The following is a 23,261-nucleotide window of genomic DNA, read 5'->3' as shown; positions in this document are numbered from 1 at the left end:
GGATCTCTTTCTCTTTCCCCACCGCTCTCCCGCGCCCCGGCCTCCCTCCTGCGGCCCTGGGATGGTGGCAAAAGGAAGGGAAGGAAGGAAGAAAAAGAATCGAGACCCGCACCTCCCTCCAAACACATCCCATTGGGGGGAAAAGACACCCCCCGTATCGATAAATCGGATTTTTTGTTTTGTGCAAAGAACGTGGTTTGGAAAGATGCGACGTTCAGCTGCGCTCATGCCTGCTGCTTCCGCCCTGTTTCTTTTTCTGTCATCAATGAAAGTTCACTTTCTTTTCCTGCGCTCACCTTACATGATTGAGAAGCCCCCCACCCGCGATTTGCCTTCACCACCGCCCCCGTTTTGCCAGCAGCTCCTGGGCCTGGAGCCCTAGATGTGCCTCCACGCCAAAGGACGCGCGAGGCCTAGGGTTTCCCATCCACTTTCATTCGCCTTGCAGAGGGCCCTTCCGACACATAGGCTTATTTTTGAAAGAGCCAAGAGATCCCATCCTATCGAGAACTCCTCCCAATGGGCCTTGTTTGCCCCTTGTTTTTGTGGCTACTGTATTGTGTAAGACCCTCCTTTAAGAAAAAAAGAAAAAAAAGGTAAATCTCCAAGGAATACAAACACTAAAAACAAAAAGGAAGGGGAAAAATGGAAGGCCAGAAAGTATCTTCTGTGCTATCAGCTCTTCCAGTTTGGACTGCCCCCCTAAAAAATGCATTTAGACATGGCAGAGGGGGGAGAGTGACCCTCTTTTATCCAAAGTCTAATAATCTCTTCTTACAACCGTCTTGCCCATCTTGTGAGGCCATTCAGGATTTTCCATGCAACCAAAATGCTGTATTGGGGGGGGGGGTAGGCTTTGAGAGTGCCTAATGATTTGGGGGATGGCAAATGGGACTCAAAAAAAGAGATCTGTACTGGAAGGAGAACAGATTTTGGACTTTGGCCATTTTGATTTTAAACTAATTTTTTTTTCCTTTGGGCATGTGATGTGCATTATTCCCGCGGATGTCGCCATGCTGCTCAAAGAGAGAGAAGAGAGGAAACTGAAATGGACTTTTGCTGAGAACAAGCTCTCTAGGCCCCTTACTGAAAATGAACTCAACCCAAATTAGATTCTTCTCTTTTCCTAGTGTCACGGTCCTTCTTCTCAACTGAAGAGTTTGCATTGATTTTCTTTAACAAACAGAGAGGAATACACCAAAAAGACATCAAGTTGGGGGTGGGGTGGAGGAATGAGACCAACAAAATAAGGCCTCAGCATTTGTCTTTTCGTCTTCTTTCTCTTACGCATAATTCTGTAACACCCAAATATGAAATTAGTTAATTCTGCTAAAAAAACATGCCCCTGAAAAAGGCTTGGTGTCTTCCATTGTTTATGAAAAAACATTTTTTTAAAAAAAGGAAAGGGGAAAAAAATTAATTAAACATTCTGATTTGTTGGTGAAATTCATTTGAAATCTAATACACGTGAATTAAAATGGGAGGAATTTAAGCAGGAGTTAATTTGTGTACGAGAATAATGTCCAGATTCTTTTGCTACTTTTTTTTAAAAAGAAGATACTTGTGTTTTTAGGCAAAGTGGAGCTGCTTGGAAAACATCTAGAGATTGAACATTCAGTACCTAAAAAGCAAAGGTAATCCAATGGTTTAAATTTCTTTTTCCATGGTGAAAAGATATGGCTAAGAAAGTTGTGGGGTTTTTTTTGAGTCAGAATTTGTGCTGGCAAGTCTCAGTAGAGTATAATTGAAGTTCTCCACAGCAGAAGGTAGCTCTTGGAATCAGCTTTGGTGGTCTGCTTTTACATTTCTTCTTTAAGATATACTTTGGAAGTTATAACATAGAAGTATTGACATTCAGTGATATGTCCAGTGAGAATTTGGTGGCAGGAGGTTGTCATACGAATTGTTATGCCATTTACTATACCACCAAGTCTACTTGAATAAGCTTAGCTGTGTGTGAGGGTTTTTTAAAAAAAATCCTAATGTTTGTTGCGTTTTAATTTTCTTTCTGAAATGTACACAGAAAGAAACTTCTTGAAGTTTTTTCATTTGTTACTGCTGCTGTAGAGAATATTTTAAAGCCATGCATTTTTATCCCACCATGCTTTAAAGAAATCTTACCATATTTCATGTCTTCTTGGTCTTTGTTTAAGATTTAGGTTGCCTTCATTCTGTTGGCCCGTTTGGGTAGGCATGATGTAGCACCATGCTTTACAAAAAAGTTACAATAACTCTTCATTCATGAGAAATTCAGAAACAAAATTCACAAGACTGTTCTACCAAAAAGTGGTGTGAACCCGTCCCCCTCCCCCGCCTGTTGTTTTGGAGATAGAAGTTAAAAAACTGTGGTAAAATGGAGTTACTATTTGCTATAGCTAGATATCTTATTTGTCTCTCTCTGTGTATACAAGCACAATCACTCCTTCCCTTGTGTGTTCGCTTTCTTGGACTTTCAAAGTTTTAAAGCCAGATATGCTGCTGGAGGCTAGAATATTTTTTTTATGAATGGCTTCCTGCAGCTCCCTCTATGGATTGGAAAGATCCCAGAATCTATTGGATAACTTCTTTTTATTTGTAGCAACAGGCAGAGGTCTTATGTAATGGGTGATCAATAGGTTTGCAACATGGCTTTGGAGAAATAGTAGCAGGGTCTTTCAGTGACTATTGGAAGAAGACATTTGTTGGGAAGCTAATTCCAGAATGAAACAAAGCATAATAAATACTGGGTGAGGGGATTGGTGGCTGGGGGAGGGAAAGAAGGACATAATCGTACTCGTTAGCCTTCCATGTTCCTTTAAAAAGTATTGTGTTAGACATGGTTGATTTTTCAGAGATTACGAAGTTTGGATTCTCCCTTAAACTTTGTGTGTGTGTGTGTATATATACGTCAACCATATTGTGGTTAAATCTGTAAACTAGAGAGAAAATACCTGCTAGGGCACTTGGCAAAATACCTTTTAGGAGCAATCAAGATGACCTAGCGTATTCCTACAACTCTTTATCCATCTGATCTGCTTCATGTGTCTGTAACTTCAGTCTTCTTTATAGTCACGGAGGCCATGTTGGGAGTTTTTCAAAGTCAGCGTTAAAGGCGTTGAGGTGACATCACTAGATGCATACCAAGGATTTTATTTGTAGATTCACAGAAGATAAATTGTTTAAACCATGTTATCAGGGCTATGTGATGAAGTTATTTTAATCATTTTCCGGTGGAGATTTTTTTTCTGGGGAGGGGGATTCATTTTCTTGCTTGTGATAGCTGGGAAGACAAAGTGTATTCTTGTTGGCAACTAGTTAGAAGAAGAAAACCTAGCCTGTGATTCATGGCAGAACTTTCCCATTCTCTGTAGATAAAAGTACGAGATTGTGGAGGTCTGTATTTTGAAGGGTCTACATTCTGGTCGTAGGACTTGATTCTCCTGTTGTTTTTCCTATGCACAGTGAAGGAACTAGTTAATTAAATATGATTAGCAGAGTCTTAGTAACATGTGGGTAGTCAGAGGCACGCTTTCTGACTTACCATTCCTGTGAAGGTTGTCATTTTTTAAACTGGGAAAATTAATCTGAATTCTTATCAGAGATTTAAAAAAAAAATCACACTGGGCTTCTTTAATTAAAATATATAAATATATTAAGATTGGTTCATCTAACCAGAAATCAAAAAGGATGCCTTGTAAGATGGATAGATTTTTAAAAAAAGGAATGGGATTCCTATGTCTTTAGCATTCATAAATTGTACTACCATTTGGCTGGTGTAAATAAGAATCAAAACAGATACATAAAGTCCTGTAGAAGAACAGTGGGGAGGGGGGAGGGAGGACTGATTTCTACCGGAACTGGGGAAATGGTTCAATCTCATGAATTACCTGATTCATACAGTATCTTTTGTTAATTTTCTGTTAAATAATGTTTGAGAGTCAACAAGTAAACATTGACTTACATTTTAGTTTCTCTTAAGTAATTGAAATGTTCATGTGGGTGATTCTCTACTTCAGAAAATGGAATTGAACACAAATGCTTTAATGGTAAAGTGATATGGCATTTGTTTTTCTTTTGCTGTGGTTATTTTTCCCTTTCCCCTTAACCCTCTTCAGCAGTTCCATTGATTTCAAAGGAACATATGTAGAAGGGTCTGTGTTCTGATCTTACATTACAGGAATGTGTAGGCTGAGCAAAAGAATACCTTATATGTTTGGTGTAAGTGTGCCTAGTGATATATTTATTTTTAGAGGGCTTAGGGAAAACATCCTTATTTCTCCAAAAGTCAGGGAAGGGCTTTCTGTGAGGAAAAGGGGTTAATTAAAACAACCTTGACTATGTTTTAAAGGCTCAAGAATGTTTCAAGACAGGGGTAGTCAAACTGCGGCCCTCCAGATGTCCATGGACTACAATTCCCATGAGCCCCTGCCAGCGAATGCTGGCAGGGGCTCATGGGAATTGTAGTCCATGGACATCTGGAGGGCCGCAGTTTAACTCCCCCTGTTTTAAGAAGTGTGGGGGACAGGGTGGTTTGCTTGAGAATGCAGAGATTGAAGTGGATGGAATTGGGGGGGGGGGAAAGAGGCGAAATGTGGATGGGTAAGAAAGAGAGGAGGAAAAAATTAAGTGAACCCATCAAGCAAACATTCCAAATATGAAGGCTGGAAGTGACTAGCCTGAAGGGGAATGAAGTTTGGTAACTGAGGAAATTGATTACACTTCACTGGCCAAAATCCCAGCAAATGGTTGCTGCATATGGTTATTTTAACGAAAGTTATTCACAGGTAGAGATCAGAGTTCCATTTTCCACAGAAGTAGCCTGCTTGTTAATTATATGGGGGTGTGGTGTGGTATTCATTAAAGACATGCTGCTAACTAGCATGCTGATCAGTATAGATGCAAATCTTGAGGATGGCCCTGTTAGAAACATTCACTTTACTCTGGTCCTGAACATCTTAGCGCTTAGATACTTTTATTTCGTTCAGCGACCAGTACAAAATACAAAACAGTAAAACACAATACAAGGTTGGTTAAAAGTTCCAAAATACTTCATCTGTTCAATAGATATTGTACAGATTTAGTCAGGCACTTCTAGATTTAATTGCTAATTTTGCATTAATGTAGGCTAAATTCTTATTTTTATCTGAAAGGAGTTCCTTTAATTTGGCTCATCTTGAAGTAGCCCTTAAGTGGTCCTGTACATCATATGAGCTACCAAGTCGATACGCCAGCTGTGTTTCGTGGCTTGAGAGTTGCATGTCAAATCTCCCCATCCTGTTTTTTCTTTTACAGTATCACACAATCTTAGGAGAAACACCAGGCTTTTCCTGGGCTGCCATTTTGGGTGGCGCTTGGCTTAGTGGCTCATGAATTGTGCTTCCTAGGTCACACCAATGGCTCAGAGAGACCTGATGATATACGTTTGTTTTTTGGACTACACTGCTCAAAATGTACACATAAAAATCTTGACAGGATGAACTCAGAGAATCCTTGGTGTTGATTCCCCAGCAAAAAAAAAATGTTCCTAATACTTGAAGTAGAAAAGTTGTGATAATGGAATCACACTTAAATATGCTTGGCTTCTTATTTTGTCGTGGTTTTGTTTTGCTTTTGCAAAAATCTTTGGTTGATTTACCTGTTCAGTGTTGGTTCAGGATTTTTTGTGGGGTGAGGCGGCACAGGCCATCAAAACATCTAGTCTTGCGAACTTCTTAAGGTATAAGAATAACCCTGAAAAGAAAAATAGCATTAAGGCTGCCGTTTTTCAGCAGGCTTCTCAAACTGGTTGCAATAACTGTATTCGAATCAAAGTGCAGACTGTTTCCCAGTCCCGAGAACGGCAGTGTCGGCAAAGCACTGTTCACAGACAGATATAAGCTCAAAGGGTTGTCCTACCTTATCATCAACAATGGCAAAAAGTCAAATAGTGCTTATCAAACAGTCAAATGGGTGCAATCCTGCACGTACTTGTCTGGGTAAGACTTACTTCTGAACATATGTGCTCAAACCGTTGCATAGGTTTAGAAAGGGAGATGGGGAATGGGGAAGGTATCATATCTTGCATGCCTTGATAGAATATAGAGTGAGGAGGAGATTATAGAGTGAAGAGGAGATCTACAAGTGGAAACTGCATGTTGTGTTTCTTTGGGGTAGGACAAATGTCTGCTTGGAAGTGGAAATGGTTATTTGGACCTTCTGAATTACTTGGAGCCACATAGAAGGGTTTTTTGTACTTCAGTTTTCACTATCTGAAGGAGTTTCAAAGCAGCTTGAAACTGCCTTCCCTTCCTCTCCCCACAACAGAGACAGGAGTTGAGAGAGCTCTGACAGAACTGCTCTGTGAGAACAGCCCCTGTTAGACTGTGACTAGTCCAAGGTCACCCAGCTGGCTGCATGTGGAGGAGTACGGAATCAAACCCGGCTCTCCAGATTACTGGCCACCGCTCTTAGCCACTACAACAAGCTGGCAATGTGAGACAGGGACTGAAGTAGAGGAAAGTTGATGAGATTGAGTAAAAAAAATGTCGGCTCCCACCCATATTTTTCTGGTCCCAGTGCTGAGCTTGCGAGACATTTACTGCAAATCTTCCTATCTTTAAAAAAATAGTTTGTATTCAGTTTTCAAGATAAAGAAGGAAATAAGAAAATAATATATATATATACAGGTTTAATACAGTCTCTCAACCCACAAGACCGTAAAATTGATGGACAACTTGATACGATCAATATGAATCAAATATCATTTTCTTTGGTATTCTAAGAAGAAACTCCCGTGCTCTGAAAACTCTGTACGGAATCTTGATATCTTTTGAGAATCTTATCACTTCAATCTGCTGTGAGGAATAGCCAGCAGCTGTAGACAGTTGGACTTTTACAGTTTTTCTTCTGGTTAAAAAAAAAGAAGTGAATTTCTTCGCTAATATGAAGAAAAAAGATTTGTAAGGGGACTAAAACAGAACTGGTATCTGTTTTAGGTTAGTGGTGAAACAAATTTGAAATAATAAATGACTTCCCCCCTTAGAAGAAACGCAGAATTCCTCCTCCCCACTTGACGTTTTCCAGAATTGGACCAACAAGCAAGTTCAGAAAGCAGGAGAGACTGTTGAAAAGTAACATGAAAGGCCAAGAGTAGAGACAGAATAAACCTCATTCCTGTCTAGGAGGGACTACTGATAGCTAATAACAATACATAGTTAAATTCTGAACCCATTTGGGCACCCCAGTTGAAGAGGGATGTAAACTGTAGTGTGTCCAGAGGAGGGCAACAAACATGGTGAGGGGTTTGGAGACCAAGACGTATGAAGAAAGGTTTGGAGGAACTTGGTCTGTTTAGACCGGAGAGGAGACGACTGAGAGGGGATCTGATAACCATCTTCGTATTTAAAAGGCTGCCATATAGAGGATGGAGCAGAGTTATTCTCTCTTGCCCTGGAGGGATGGACCAGAACCAATGGGATGAAATTAATTCAAAAGAAATTCCGTCTAAACATCCGGAAGATGTTCCTGACAGAGCGGTTTCTCAGTGGAACAGGCTTCCTCGGGAGGTGGTGGGTTACACACTGCCAGCAGCCCAGGAGCCCATTCAGGGTGGAGCAACCCCACCCTGTAGGGAGAATAGTGCAGCCATGCGGGTGGGACCGATGAACCTATGGACCCTTCCTCTGCCATTAGCAAAGTCCTTCCCAGAAGGATGCCGGGTGCATGAGAGTGGAGGATGGAGCAGAATTGTTCTCTCTTGCCCTGGAGGGACAGACCAGAACAAATGGGATGAAATTAATTCAAAAGAAATTCTATCTAAACATCCGGAAGAAGTTCCTGACAGTTAGAGCGGTTTCTCAGTGGAACAGGCTTCCTCGGGAAGTGGTGGGTTCTCCATATTTGGAAATTTTTAAACAGAGGCTGGATAGCCATCTGACGGAGAGGCTGATTCTGTGAAGGCTTAAGGGGGTGGCAGGTGACAGTGGATGAGCGATAGGGTTGTGAGTGTCCTGCATAGTGGACTAGATGACCCATGAGGTCCCTTCCAACTCTATGATTCTATGATTCTCAGTGGGTTTAGAAGGGTATAATTCTGCTCAGAATTCCATTGCTAGACACCGCAACTACTTACTACCTTAATGAAATTAGTAAACGTCTTCCCCTTGGAAGATTGTTTTTAAAATTTTGCTGTCCTTAATGAAGTCTGTTATTTTTCTTTTAAGCGATGCTGGCGAGAAAATTGAGAATTTCTTGCTACTTGAGCTGCACAAGACCATTTGACTTACAGGGGAAATGGATATCATATTCTGGAATTGTTACTTAAGTTGAAACATCCTCAGTTCTCTATGGAGAGAGTGCAGTAGCACCTCAAAAACCAACATGATTTCCATGACATAAACTTTTGAGAGTCTGATCAAGAGAGCGTTGACTTTGGTGCTACTGGGCTTGAATCTAGCTCTTCTTGTGCAGATCAATGCAGCTGCCCATCTGAAACTGACTTACCTGTGGTTAACTGAACAATGAGCAAAGGATGGCACTTAAAGTAAGTTATACCTTTCTAAATACAGAGGTTTACTTGGATGTTGAAGATTTTTGAAACAGAAAAGTTGCTTCTTGGTTGTAGAGTACTTTCAGCTTAACACCAAATTTCGTTTGGTGGCTATTTGTGGTCTTTCTTGTGTACATCTAATGCGGATTGAAAGAAGCAACCTCTGAGAAAGCGAAGGAATCTCTGAAAAAGGGAGTAAGCAGAAGTGGCAGAGACAGGGTCCAAAGAAGTCGCTTCTGCATGGGTTGGAGCAGTGGGACTTTTGCTCCTTTCTTGTTGAAGAGTTGGTCCCTGTGCCATATCTTCAGACTTTTGAAAACTCCCCCCTGCAGTTTCAGATGTGATTTTCTGTGCATAATCTTCTTTCTTGGGAGGGAGGGGTGCTTGCTCTGTAAGAAATTCATCCCCCAGTGCCTCTTGGATGTGGTTGTCCGGTTTGGAACTTGGCAGAATATGGACTTCTCAGGATTTGTAAGGTCCTCCAGAGCTAACCAGAGAGGAATAGACTGGCAATTTAATATTTTTAGTCTTTGTTTTCAGTGTATCATCTTATACCTTGAATAAAAAGATTCCATCTCAAGACCAGAGCTTTGTAAATCCTTCCTCCCTCCTTCCATCATACCAGGCCAATAACAGCCCTCCCCGACTGTTCTACAGAATTAATATCTATTTTTGTGAATCTCGGTGTTTTCTCTTTTAATTAAAAAAGGTATCTGGACATCTGTGGATCTTCCAGGAAAAGATATCTGTTTTGGGAAGGATTTCAGTAAAGCTGGGGTGGCACCCATGTGGACGGGATAGTCCAGATCTTCTAATTCTCACCACTTTGGTGCCATTTTTCTTGCCCCAGTCCCCCTGCCATAGAGGGTTTTTTAAAAGGAAGAAGCCATCGTATTTTGTTATAGCATTATAACAATCTGTCAGGTTCTCTGAACTCACACCTTCTGTATTTTTTTTAAGTAATAATCTTCTAGCCCTTTTTGGTGCTGCTATATGCCTTCCTCCTTATCTGTGAGGAAAAGGACTAGAGGTTTACTTTTAATGAAAGCTGACAATTCAAGGAACCTGCTACACAAACTGTTGTAACGTTCTAAGTCTATACAGATTGTTATAGTGCTGTAATGATAATTCAGTCGCCAGCATTTAAAAAAAAACAGAAAAGCCATTGGTAGTGGTGAGGGGTGATAGCTGCTATTGGTCGCCTGGTACAGAGAATACATGTAGAAACCTGCAGTGCCAAAGCTCTGGTGATGCTACCACAAATGCCTGTCCCCATGTGCTTTAGGGATATGTGTGAATGTGTGTTTTGAGGATTTCTGCACTGCTAACTTATTATATGACAAGCGTGTTTGGGGGAGGCAGAGGGGAGAGGGCAGTGGCTTTATATGTGAGAAAATCCTGCTGTCCTTTCTCTTACTTCAGTAAACAAGAACCTTTAAGGGTTTGGTGAAGAGTACCTCTGATCCCCTTCAGGACGAATTCTTCCTAACATTTTCCCCTTTAATAAAAGGATCCGTTTCTTGAAGGCTTTAAGGCTGTGTTGATGTGTAAAAGCATACGCTGGGTCTCCTGATTAACTGGAACTAGATTGCTTCAGGATTTCTATGGTTCAGCCAGATCCACAATCCAATTAACTAATACGTGGATTTAAATCTGTTTATTGCCTCTGCTGTCAGACAGGCGCATCCAGAGGAAGTTAGGCATGTCGGGCCCTATTTAAATCTGTGGGATTTAAACCCACAGTTAAGTACTTAAGTGTACTTAATAAAACCCAATTGTTTCAGTGAGACTGAGGATTGCCTTTCTCTGTTAAGTATGGAGGCATACAAAATATTTTGTCCCGGATGGAAATTCTCAAGAACTTTATTTTTCTGGTGGTGTTTGTTCTTTTGCCTTTTCCAGCTAGCCCAGTGTATACGTGTGACAAAAGCATCACATAGAAAATAAGTTGCGTGTGAGGCTCCACCTGCTCAGGTGACATCAGTAGGCGGTCACAGTCTTGCTTCACAGTCTTGCTCCCTCTGGGTTGGCCAGCAGCTTCCTCCCTGGCCTGTTCCAGGAGCCTCCCTTTTAAGATGGATTGTTCCACCCATCTCCCAACCGTGATCTGAGCCTTCCCTTCTCTTATCTCTCTACAGGCAGCCTGTTGTCCCCTCTGGGTTGCTCCGGCAGCAGGCATCCCTGCCGTCCTGCCTTCTGTTGGCCTGTTGGTCCCTGGGGCGATGGAGTGCTTGGCCCACTCATCTGAGTCTGCCTCTGGGTTAGTCCTGGCTGGGGGGGAAAGGACCACTGTTGGGCTCTGTTCCATGGTCAGCCAGTTCTCCAGAGACATACCCCTGGCTGGCACTGGTCTTGTGGTGCCAGTTGATGACATTGGCATGTTCCTGCAGCCAAGATGTTGCTGCGGCCGATCCTGAGCATGGCCGCTTTTCGCTGCTGCAGCCAGTGCTTTTCCTCTCTTTACTTCAGGAGCATTGGCCCTTACAGGTGGCTCATGGTGGCTCCCTGAGGTTTAGGCAGGTTCCGGGAGGCACTCTGGGAAGCTGGGCTCACTCTGGGGAAGTCCCTTAAGCTGGAACATGGTGCCAGCATCAGTCCCTGAAATTGTATTTGGTTGTCATCTGGTCAAATTGGACCCTTCATGAGTGTCAGCACATTCACCTCCACTGCCAGTATTTGTCCATTCTGAATCAGACCTGGGGGGGGGATGTGGGTATGTCTGAGTATCTGCATGATATAAGGCAGGGGTAGTCAAACTGCGGCCCTCCAGATGTCCATGGACTACAATTCCCAGAAGCCCCTGCCAGCATTCCTAACCCCTATACCATGCTGGCTATTTATTGTACATACAAATAGGAAAATGACCAGAAACAGTCCCCGATCAGGCCATAATATCCCATTGAACTCGGCAGGTCTTATTGGCTGAATTCAGATGTAATTTAAAAAGTCCGGGGGAGCAGGTGGCCTCAGGGGACATAGTCCTGGCCGTGACTTCTAAGCCCAGCTTAAGAAAAACTCACACTTACCTCATCAATGTCCGTTTGTGGTCTTTCTAGCTGCTCAGCTCCCTTAAAGGGAGCATCACTGCTCTGTGCCTTCAGAGTCCTGCAAGCAGATTGCAGTGAGGGTTTCTCTTACCTTTCCTATTGTTGCCCTATGCCTGTGTTGCTGCTTCTTTCAGTCAGTCCGCATTGCGCCTTTCCCCTGTACTGTCAGCAAGAATCTCTTATCTGTTCTTAAGATGTTTCCTGACTACCTCCTTTTATATATAAGGCACTTGTGCGCTGTAAAATTGAGTCCTACTTTCTTCACATCAATACACATCAATTCACTTCTGTTGACCCTGGAGCTGCCCTGATGGCACCCCTGGTCCTATAAGCCATGAGAATCATCACACATTGAACTACATGGAGCTTGTAAATATGGATCAGATCAGCTTAAGTCCTTGATAGTGGCAGGAAGTAATGTCAGGTCACAGGTGGTTTGACTTTACCTGCCTCTGCGTAACGATCCTGGTATTCTTGTGGGGGTCTCCCATGAAAAGACTTGCCAGGGCCTACCCTGCTTAACTTCAGAGGTCTGATGAGATCGAAGGACCCCCCCACCCCCAATTTTATTGGAGTGTGAAATCTGTTCTGATTTGAGAGAAAGGTATTTGCCCTCCCTCTAAGCAGGCTATGTGAATTTATTATCTAAAAAAAAAATCCAGTTTTTCTTTGTGGCTGAAGGTTGGAAAACTACCTTAGCTGTCACTAAATATTTACCTGTGGTGCTTGCCTAGAAGAGGGTTGGCTCTTGATCTGTTCAAAAGTACAGTAAGATAACAAGAATATTGAACAGTACACATGTTGAACATGAGAATAGCTCATCCCATTTATACAGAAAAATAAAATGTACATTGGAAGGACACAAATATGTGTATATTCACTGTAACATTAATAGGCTAGTCTGTACTGTGTACACTTAATTTTTCTTTTCCACAGGAGCCAGTGTGGTTTGGTCGTTAAGAGCAGTGGACTCAAATTTGGAGAACCGGGTTTGATTCCCCGTTTCTCCTCCACATGGAGCTTGCTAGGTGATTTTGGGCTGGTTGCAGTTCTCTTAGCTTCCTCTCAGCCCCACCTACCTTATAAGGTGCCGGTTATAGGGTGAGGAAGGGATTGCAAGCCGCTTTGAGCCTCCTTCAAAGCCTCCGCTTTGAGACTCCTTAAGTAGAGAAAAGTGGGGTATAAAACCCAATTCTTATTCTTCTTTATACATGCTTTGAACAATTCTCCCGTTACATTCAATGCATGTACATCTGGATGCGTGATTTAAAGCCCACCTTGACCTAGGTACTGGCCCTGCTTTCATTAGTAAGAATGCTTGTTGTCTCTTAATTACATGCAACTGTTTGCAAGTGAATGGAGGTTGTATGTATGTTCATTGTAACATGTGAGCAGGGCTGATTTGAAAGTATATAAAGGTAAAAGGTATCCCTGTGCAAGCACCGAGTCATGTCTGACCCTTGGGGTGACGCCCTCTAGCGTTTTCTTGGCAGACTCAATACGGGGTGGTTTGCCAGTGCCTTCCCCAGTCATTACCGTTTACTCCCCAGCAGCAAGCTGGGTACTCATTTTACCGACCTTGGAAGGATGGAAGGCTGAGTCAACCTTGAGCCGGCTGCTGGGATCAAACTTCCAACCTTATGGACATCGCTTCAGATAGCATTTCTGCTGCTTACCACTCTGCGTCACAAGAGGCTCTTTGAAAGTATATCGGTTGGAACAAATTCTAAGTGTAAGCATTGGTTTTGGTGTCCTTGAGCGGTGCTTCGTTTTCTTTTATTTTTCCCCCTTTTTTGTGTGATTTCTCTTTCAAGCCAGTGCTTGAGAAACTTATGGGATTTTTTCCCCCCAGTGGGCTGATGGGTGTTTGTTGCCTCAGTTATCTTAGCAGCCTGTGGCCCCACCTTAGAACAAGCAAAATCTTTTAAAAGACAGGTCTTTCAAGTACAGCACTCACACCATCTTTCTCTATTTTCCACTGAGAGCTGGCACCTGAGGTTTTCGCGGTAAGAAGTTCCAGAGCGGTTGAGTCAGTACATGGGGTGTGTCGGAGAGAATGGGCTGAATCACAGAAGGTCAGATGCTTGCACACATGTGTTCTGTTAGTGCAAAGCTGAATGTATGTGTCTCCTTGCTGTAGGGCAGAGGGCTTGCTTGTTAGCACTGAAAAGGGTGGGGAAGGAGAGGAGAAAATAACAAAAAAAACAACCACCACACACAGAGGAATTCAGGAACAGAGGTGAGAACGCGCCAAAAAGGATTACAGAGGACAATACTGTCCTTTTTAGGAAGGAGTAGCATTTGGGGGCTGGACTGTTGAACGGAGACAGGGGGGCATGAACCCTGTCCATCCATCACATTTTTATCCCATCTTCTCCGAGTTACTCAGGGTAGCATACCTTGTTCTCCATCCTTTATTTTATCCGCACAGGAGAGACAATGATTGGCCTGCAGTCACCTAGTGCAGGGGTAGTCAACCTGTGGTCCTCCAGATGTCCATGGACTACAATTCCCATGAGCCCCTGCCAGCAAATGCTGGCAGGGGCTCATGGGAATTGTAGTCCATGGACATCTGGAGGACCACAGGTTGACTTCCCCTGACATGGGGAATTTCATCCCCTAGTGAGTAGGGAGGCTGAGCCCAGGGTCTCCATGACTACTGCAGTGCTCTGTCTGTGCCTGAACCATGAGTTGATCAGATTGTGGGACCTTTATAGGAGCAGCTGGAACTCCAGGCCACCTGATTTTTGTGGAGCGGATTGTTGCAGTTCCACTTTCTGTTCTATGGCCAGCATGGCAGAACCTTCAGGGATCAGGCTGGGTGTGTGCCCCCTCCAGCAAGCTGCCATTGTGGTTCGGGAAGCGAGTTGTAGGAGTTCTGCAGCTTGATTCATTATCAGCTGTTTCTTTGTATTAATAATTCTCCTAACATCCCCTCCCTGTCCTCAGTCCTGTAACCTGTTTTCTGTAAGAGAGGCTGGCAGTGTGAGTGTTCACACTGGGGTTTAAAGTATCTGTACGCCTATTTCTGATCCTTCATTCAATGTTATTAAATTAAATCCTTTAAAAAGGTAAAGGTATCCCCTGTGCAAGCACCGGGTCATGTCTGACCCTTGGGGTGACGCCCTCTAGCGTTTTCATGGCAGACTCAATACGGGGTGGTTTGCCAGTGCCTTCCCCAGTCATTACCGTTTACCCCCCAGCAAGCAAGCTGGGTCCTCATTTTACCGACCTCAGAAGGATGGAAGGCTAAGTCAACCTTGAGCCGGCTGCTGGGATTGAACTCCCAGCCTCATGGGCAGAGCTTCTGCTGCCTTACCACTCTGCGCCACAAGAGGCTCAATACTTTTGAGCCTAAATGCTAAATACTTTTAAGTATTCATAAAGTCTTGCTTTGCATGTAGAAAATCTAAATCATTTCACTGGCTTTCGCCAGACACATCTTGAGAATCTCTGGCCTACAGTTCCAGAGGGCTAAGCTTGTTTGCCTGTGGCAGCAGAAAACAAACTAAATTCTCATGACTACAGCTTTAGTGAACTCGAGTCCAGTTATTCATGAGTCAATTAGTCATTTTGAGTTAATGAGTTAATTAGTCATTTTGAAAAAAATGCTGCTTTTAAGGATGAACTGAAGCTGCATTATTGACAAGTTGTTAAGGAGTGATCCTTACTCAGGTGGAAAGTGTGGCTTGGACCCTGAGGATACCTGCATGGAGCACCGTGAAATAAAAACAGATCCCGTGTTTCCCCGAAAAAAAGACAGTGCCTTATATTAATTTTAGCTTTAAAAAAATGCGCTGGGGCTTATTTTTGGTTCGGTCTTATATTTATTGACATCTAAAAAAACATTACATTTATTCCAGTTCCTCCCCGGAAGCCCATTAAATCGTACCTGAAGTGTAGGGCACAGCTTCTGTCAAGCTGAGGGATTCTGGGATTGTAGGCGGAGCTGACAGCGGCTGAGCGAGCAGGGGCAGGGCTCTGCAGTTTGTATCGCTGCCGGCGGGGAGATGAGTGGCACAGCACCCAGCGTACACATGTGCTGCAGATTTGAATGTCGGCTGGCCCAGCATCCCCTATGACCGCGAACACCCCTACAAGAACACTCCTAAGGCCGGCCCTGGCTTTAAGGACCAATTAGAGGTAGGGAATATCCCAGGTTTAGTGGAACTATAATTGAAAGGATTTTAGGTAGCAGGGCTGGGATAGGTCTGCCTAGGATCCCAGAATACTGCTGCCCCTCGGAATAAGTATGGGGCAAATTATCTCATTCAATATCTGTTCCACTTAATATTTCTGGTAAGGCCTCAGAGGAGGAGCATGTCTCATGTCTTAAGTGCCACTCAGTGCTTAACACCCACTCAGGGTGGCTGTCCCGCCCCTGAGTGCCTTCTCCTCCTACTGGCTTGCCTGTCTGTCCAGCGGCCAGCCAATCACCTTCTATCCCCCACCCCTGACCACCCCCTCCTCCTTCCACTTCCCTCCGAGGCTCAGAGGCTGCAGATCTGTGCTGCATGAGAGCTGCCCCTGCCGGTGAGTTCCCTATCAGCTGCCTGTAGCCTTTCCAGGTCCTAGGGGGGGGGGGGGAGTCGGGGAGGCTGTCTGCAGAGTTCTTCCACCTCACCAGCCTAATCTAATGCCCGTTGTATTCCTAAATGCATCGGGCTTGGCAGAACTATATATGTATATATAGTTCTGTTCATGGGTTACAGGGAATGCACGTACTATCCATGAACACTGGATTGTTCTTTTCGTATTTGTACAGGCATATATACCAGTCCCACCCATCAGGTCCTACCCATTAAGTCACACACTTTGGTGCTGGAATAGAGGTGGCTCTGATGAAAGCCAATGCTGTCCCCATGGTTAGACCACTACATCTTGAAGGCCCGGCTCTTGAAGCGCCTCCCCCCTGTAAGGGCAGTGGACAGATTTTAAACTGCCTACAGAGAATGAATCCAGGTGGATTCCTGAAATCTCTGCGGGACCCAAAGCCTCCTGGTGTCTCCTTGGAAGAGTTGGTTGACGAGTGGCATAGCCAGGTGCTGGCTGCTATCAAGGAGACAGCTCCCTGATGCCTTCTCCACCCTCACCTCAAGTGAGCTCCCTGGTTTACTGAGGAGTTGAGGGAATTGAGACAGCTAGAGTCAGTGTGGAGTCTTGCGACATGGCCTTGAGAACATCCAGTTTAGTGTCGTGGTTAGGAGTGCGGACATCTAATCTGGCATGCAGCCAGCTGGGTGATCTTGGGCTCGCCACGGTACTGATAAAACTGTTCTGACCAAGCAGCCATATCGGCTTTCTCAGCCTCACCTACCTCACAGGGTGTCTGTTGTGGGGAGAGGAAAGGGAAGGCGACTGTAAGCCACTTTGAGTCTCCTTCGGGTAGAGAAAAGCGGCATATAAGAACCAACTCCTCTTCATCATCCTGTTTTACGCTTATGAGGGCATATAAGATGGCAGTAAAGGCAGCTAAACCGAAGTTTTATGCCGCCTTTCTTGTGTCCACAGGCTCCTGCCCATCGCAATTATTTAGGGTAGGTTGGTCTCTTACCACCCTCAAGGAGGGGCACCAAAACTATGGACAATTGAAATTCAGCTGTGAGGCTTTTGCGAGCTATTTTGTGGATAAAGTCTTGTTGCTCTGCTGCAGCCTATCCCCCACATTTGATACAGTAAGAGAACTAGAGACCCCTAGGGATCTGCAGCCTTTGAGCCTCGGAGGGAACTGGAAGGAAGAGGGGGTGGTCAGGGGTGGGGGACGGAAGGTGATTGGCTGGCTGCTGGACAGACAGGCAAGCCAGTTGGAAGAGGAGGCACTCAGGGGCGGGGCAGCTGCCCTGAGTGGGTGTTAAGCACTGAGTGGCACTTAAGCCATGAGACATGCTCCTCCTCCAAGACCTTACCAGAAATATTAAGTGGAACAGATGTTGGTGTGGTACAAAAAATGTCAGGGTTGCAGATATCCACATATTATTCAAGACTGAGGATGTACACAAATGCTAAGAGATTAGCTGGTCACTCAGCCATCTTTTCCATGGAGTGCTGGGAGAATGTTTTTGAGGACCCCCCCCCGCCCCCAACATAGGAATCAGCCAGACATACAATCTCCTTTTCATGTGTATTATAATTAAGATAATTGCCATGCAGTCCTGTGCAGAGTTACTTCAGTGTGAGCCCACTGAAACGAATGTGCCGAAACTAGAGTAATGCTGCCTAGGATTGCTCTCTTACAGTGTCATCCTACGCAGAGCTACACCCTTCTAAATCCGCTAAGTGGAATGAGAAGGGAGTGGCTCTACTTCAGATTGTACTATTAGTCTGGTAAGTAGTTTGGAAGTATAGTTGGACAGATAAAATATTGTGAAACTCTTGCTGTGCTATCCTTAGCAGAGTCATTGGGGCTTAGAAGACCTATATTTTTATGGGTTCAATGTTGTATCAGGGTTTTTACTTTTTAATTGTAACCCACTGCGAAACAATTTTTGAGAGTGGTGGGTAAAAAATCCAATACATAAATAAATAAGATAAATGCTCAGAACTGCACTTGTCATTTCTGTGATGGGCTTATACAGGTGATGAGTTGAGGATTGTAGATGAGGAAAAAGTTGTTTCTGTCTCCCTGAAAGGATGGTGGGAATCACCAAGATGTTCTCCTTTCCTCAGAGAAGAAGGACCTTTTGAGGTGATCTGTTCTCATGCAGTGTCTGGTGCTCCAAGTGGTTAAACCTCACCTCTCAGTAGAAGTGGGAAGGGGGAGGATTTTCTACTGTTCCATTCTGGCAAATGTACAATTGAAAAAAAATTATGTTCCAGAGAAGACCACCCAAAGCACGATGGTGTTTTAAGGATCAGTGATTTCCTGACAAATAACCTTGAGGATGGTTACTGAGGAAGGAAGGCTTGTACAGCAGGTCAGCATAAGAACTTTACTGCGGGGGTAGTCAACCTGTGGTCCTCCAGATGTCCATGGACTAGAATTTCCATGAGCCCCTGCCAGCAGTTATAGTCCATAGACACCTGGAGGACCACAGGTTGACTACCCATGCTTTACTGGATCAGACTACTGTTCTATCTAGTCCAGCATCCTGACTTCTCAATGGCTAGCCTGTTATTCCTGAAGGCCAGTAACAGGGCATAGGGTCCCCAAAACATTGCCTTCTAATACTGGTATTTAGAGATTTACTGCTTTTGAATGTGGAGGTTCCTTTAAGAACATAAGAAAAGCCATGTTGGATCAGGCCAGTGGCCCATCCAGTCCAAAGCTTTGTGTCACTCAGTGGTCAAAACCCAGGGGCCATCAACTTATGAGGTTATCATAAATCAGCAGTGCCTTAACTGGAACCTACCTATCTACCTACCACCACCACTGCAAATGTAGTGAAACTGAACAGTTGTTGTTTTTGTTTGGTTTTTCTCTCCTCCTTCTGTCCCTGAATGTATTCTTGGTTGCCCCTGTGAGAAATTATACCATTTAGTAGTAGGCTTTTAAAACTGTCTTGGCTGCCCAGTGCATTTTATGCTGCTTTCAGTTTAGCTCATTAAAAAAAACAACAACAACAAATGCATTCAGTGAATTGACTCTTTGCTTTTTATGAGTTGAATCTCTTTGCTTTTCATGATGTGATGCTGCTGTGGTTTTATTTTTGGCCTTTTGTTTTCAATCAGATTTATAGCAACCTGGAGGAAAAAGGATTTCCTTCCCTTTAGCAGAGGCTGTATGGAACCTTGTGATGTTACCAGGTGATGTTATTTACCTCCATGCCACCTGCTGTCCACATAGAAAGTCTCATTTAAAGGGGCAGGACATCCTTTCTTCAATGCTGGGCATTGAGAGCAGGAAGGAGAGAGTATTGGGCAAAAATATTGCAAGAGATTTTATTTCACAGTGGTCTGTGTCAGATTCCTTGGAGGCTGGATGAGATGGCTGGTTGGTGGGGGGTCCCCCCCCTCCCGGTTCCTAAAGCAGAAAAAACTGGTTGAATCCAAGCTGCTGCAGTTTGGATGCTGGGGCAAAATGCAAAATCCCTGAAATAAAAAGGATTTCTTGAAGGAACAAAATCTTGATTTTTCATTTTGTAATCAAGCAACTACAATTACTACATAATTATCAGTGGGTAACATATGGGGAAGCTGCCCAAGGCAAACTTTATGTGGCCAGAAACCTTATTATGTTTTTTTTTTTCAGCCTTGCAGGACACTTTCAAATGATTATCCAGCTCACAAAACTTTTGCCTACTTGGTATGTCACGGGGAGTCTGGCAAGGTGACTTGGCTGGATGGAAGGCTTACTGCAATACTTGATTGTTTGATAGATCCAGCACAGTGTTTTAGTGTCTCCTTCCAAAGACAACCCTACAGCATCTGTTGGTACCTCACATTCGCCCTCTGAGTCAGGAGGACATCTTGATTGGGTGATTCCTAGCACTTTCTCAGGGAGGCAGGACTAAAATTCTTCCTGTCTCCTTTGTAAGCATCACTTACCCTCTAATTCTTTTCCTTCCTTGAAAATGAGACAGTAGACTTACTGTCTTCTGCTTATCTATTCCTTAATCTCTCTTTCCTTCCGCCATCTGATCCCATCAGGTCTCAGCAGCTAAGCAGGCTAGTATTTGAATGGGAGGCCTCCAAGGGTTTGAATGGCAATTCCTCAAAGGCAGGAAATGGCAAACCACCTCTGAATGTACCTTGCCTGACTGCCAGACAATTCTTGGATCTTCTGCCTACACTATGCATGCCATATGATAAATAATATATTAGCACAAATTTACACACTTATTTAAAATTTAAAATCAACATATAAAAAGGTAAAGGTATCCCCTGTGCAAGCACCGAGTCATGTCTGACCCATGGGGTGATGCTCTCTAGCATTTTCATGGCAGACTCAATACGGGGTGGTTTGCCAGTCCCTTCCCCAGTCACTACCGTTTACCGCCCAGCAAGCTGGATACTCATTTAAACGACCTCTGAAGGATGGAAGGCTGAGTCAACCTTAAGCCGGCTGCTGGGATTGAACTCCCAGCCTCATGGGCAGAGCTTTCAGACTGCATGTCTGCTGCCTTACCACTCTGCATCACAAGAGGCTCTTAACAACATATAAAATATACCTAAGAAAGCTGCCCCTTCCCAAGTGATCGGGATAATACTGCCCTGAGAATCACTACAGCACAGCAGCTAGTCATAAGAAAGGGTGAGAGCGATGCATTAGTTACTCCTGGCAGGGGAGGAACGATGGCTCAGTAGTAGCTCGTCTGCTTTGCATGCACAAGGTTCCAGGTTTAGTCTGGTTAAAAGGAACAGTAAGAATACACAAGGGCAGCCCAGCCACGAGGAGGAGATCTGGGGAAATGCTCCTCATTTCTGAAGAGTAGGCAAGTGACTGATTGCATTTGAATGCGGCCAGGTTATGGTGGTATCAGCGTAAACAGCACTGAAGAACTTTGAAGTTCAGTAGAATTAAATGCTCACACCTAGCTGGCTTCTCCCTTCCGAGTTCTGCCTTTCATCTCTCTGCACGCTTTCCACAAGCGAACACACTTCTCCTCTCCGTATGGCGGTTCTTCCTTTCTCTTGTGACTTTTCCACCTCTCTCCTTCGTTTGTTTTCTAGCCACATAGCAGTACCGGTGTAATGATGAGATTGGGGTCTCCGGTGTCGTTGAGCTTTCGGTCATTTCTGGAGTTCTGCTAGCGGTCGAAACAAAAGGGCTGCCAGTGGGGCTGAATCAAATCGCAAAATGGCGGGAGGTTTGCAGCCAAGCGTCCTCCTGTGAGCTATGGAGCTCTTTCAGAATCAGTAGCCCTTGCAGAAACAAGTGCGAGGCCTCCTGGTACTTTCAAAGCACTTTCCTCTTCAGTGGTGTGGAGCAGGGGTAGTCAACCTGTGGTCCTCCAGATGTCCATGGACTACAATTCCCATGAGCCCCTGCCAGCATTTGCTGGCAGGGGCTCATGGGAATTGTAGTCCATGGACATCTGGAGGACCACAGGTTGACTACCCCTGGTGTGGAGGAAAGTCAGGAAGGACTCTTTGCTTTTGGGGGAAAGGATGTGGTTGCCAGGAAACAGATCGACAAGCACATGCGCTTTGGTGATCACAGGGTTAGTATGTTAAGACGGATTAGACTTGGGTTCAGATCTCCACTGTGCCCTTAATGAGTGACTTTGAACCAATCACTGTTCTTCATTCGAACGTACCTCCCGAGGTTATTGTGAGACGACGTGGCCAGGTGTGTTTCCTTGAATTCCTTCTTGTCCATGCCCTATGCCTAGTTTCTTCCCAATTGCTTTTCCAGCCGCCTTGATGTCCAGATTAACCAGCTACTGGATTCCGTAGATTTTGCATCGTATGTTTGCGGAATTCTGAGTCTCGTGTAATAGAAGATAAATCTCAGATTGGTTCACAAAAATGGAGGTGAAGAGGAGATTGCTTCCCAGGAACCCTTTCGCTCTGTCAGGAAATGGGCCATTTATTTTATTGCAAGAGACACTTGAGAGTCCAGCGGCCATAATAAATTAATTATTTGTCTGGCTTCTGTAGTGGGGTTAAGTCTCTATGTATAAACGCAGACTTAGGTGGGCAGAGTGCCAACCTGGTGGCAGGATCTGAGATAAATGTGTAACCCTAATCTTAACCTTTTTTGAAACCTACAAACCCTCCCCCAAAAAAGTGCATAAATACATACACACTAAATTTAGCACTTAATTTATTTTAATGGCAACTTCCTGAACAAAGTTGAAATAAATCCATATTTGTGTGAAGAAAACAAAAAGTAACCTTTCATTTGAGAGCCAGCTTGGTGTAGTGGTTAGGAGTGCGGACTTCTAATCTGGCGAGCCGGGTTTGATTCCCCGCTCCTCCTCCACATGCAGCCAGCTGGGTGATCTTGGGCTCTCCACAAACTGTTCTGACTCAGCCGGAATATTAGGGCTCTCTCAGCCTCACCCACCTCACAGGATGTCTGCTGTGGGGAGAAGAAAGGGAAGGTGGTTTGAGATTCCTTCAGGTAGAGAAAAGTGGCATGTGAAAACCAACTCCTCTTCCTCTTCAAAAATAATTTGACATTAAAAAAAACCTTTATTCATATAGTTTTCAAAGTAACAAGAAGGAATAGCAGAAGAAACCATTTATTGGTACCCCACCTGTGGACTCCCTCCCCATGGGTACCCCACCTGTTGGTACCCCACCTGTGGACTCCCTTATTGGTACCCCACCTGTGGACTCCCTCCCCATGGGTACCCCACCTGTTGGTACCCCACCTGTGGACTCCCTTATTGGTACCCCACCTGTGGACTCCCTCCCCATGGGTACCCCACCTGTTGGTACCCCACCTGTGGACTCCCTTATTGGTACCCCACCTGTGGACTCCCTCCCCATGGGTACCCCACCTGTTGGTACCCCACCTGTGGACTCCCTTATTGGTACCCACCTGTGGACTCTCTCCCCATGGGTACCCCACCTGTTGGTACCCCACCTGTGGACTCCCTTATTGGTACCCACCTGTGGACTCCCTCCCCATGGGTACCCCACCTGTTGGTACCCCACCTGTGGACTCCCTTATTGGTACCCCACCTGTGGACTCCCTCCCACTTTAGCCTTAACCTTTCACAAAAATCTCATAGTTACAAGGTTACTAAGTTGTTCTTAACTTGGTGGTTTATGGAAACGTAGGAGAAAGGCTCATTTCCTGGTCTTAACAGAGCTCTTGT

General features: G+C 44.4%; 1 protein-coding gene across 2 annotated transcripts in view; it reads left to right on the top strand.

The window, feature by feature from the left end:
- IGF2BP1 (insulin like growth factor 2 mRNA binding protein 1) overlaps positions 1-23,261 on the top strand; it is a 78,893-nt gene that overhangs the window by 726 nt on the left and 54,906 nt on the right. For both annotated transcript variants that reach the window (XM_077315463.1, XM_077315462.1), the window contains one exon: positions 1,574-1,634. In XM_077315463.1, the coding sequence (XP_077171578.1) occupies positions 1,574-1,634 (61 nt within the window). The remainder of the gene's footprint in view (positions 1-1,573; positions 1,635-23,261) is intronic.

Source organism: Paroedura picta, chromosome 16, assembly GCF_049243985.1.
Source record: "Paroedura picta isolate Pp20150507F chromosome 16, Ppicta_v3.0, whole genome shotgun sequence".
Lineage (NCBI taxonomy): Eukaryota > Metazoa > Chordata > Lepidosauria > Squamata > Gekkonidae > Paroedura > Paroedura picta.
Note: the sequence above shows the minus strand (reverse complement) of the source record. Positions and strands in the feature narration are given on the sequence as shown.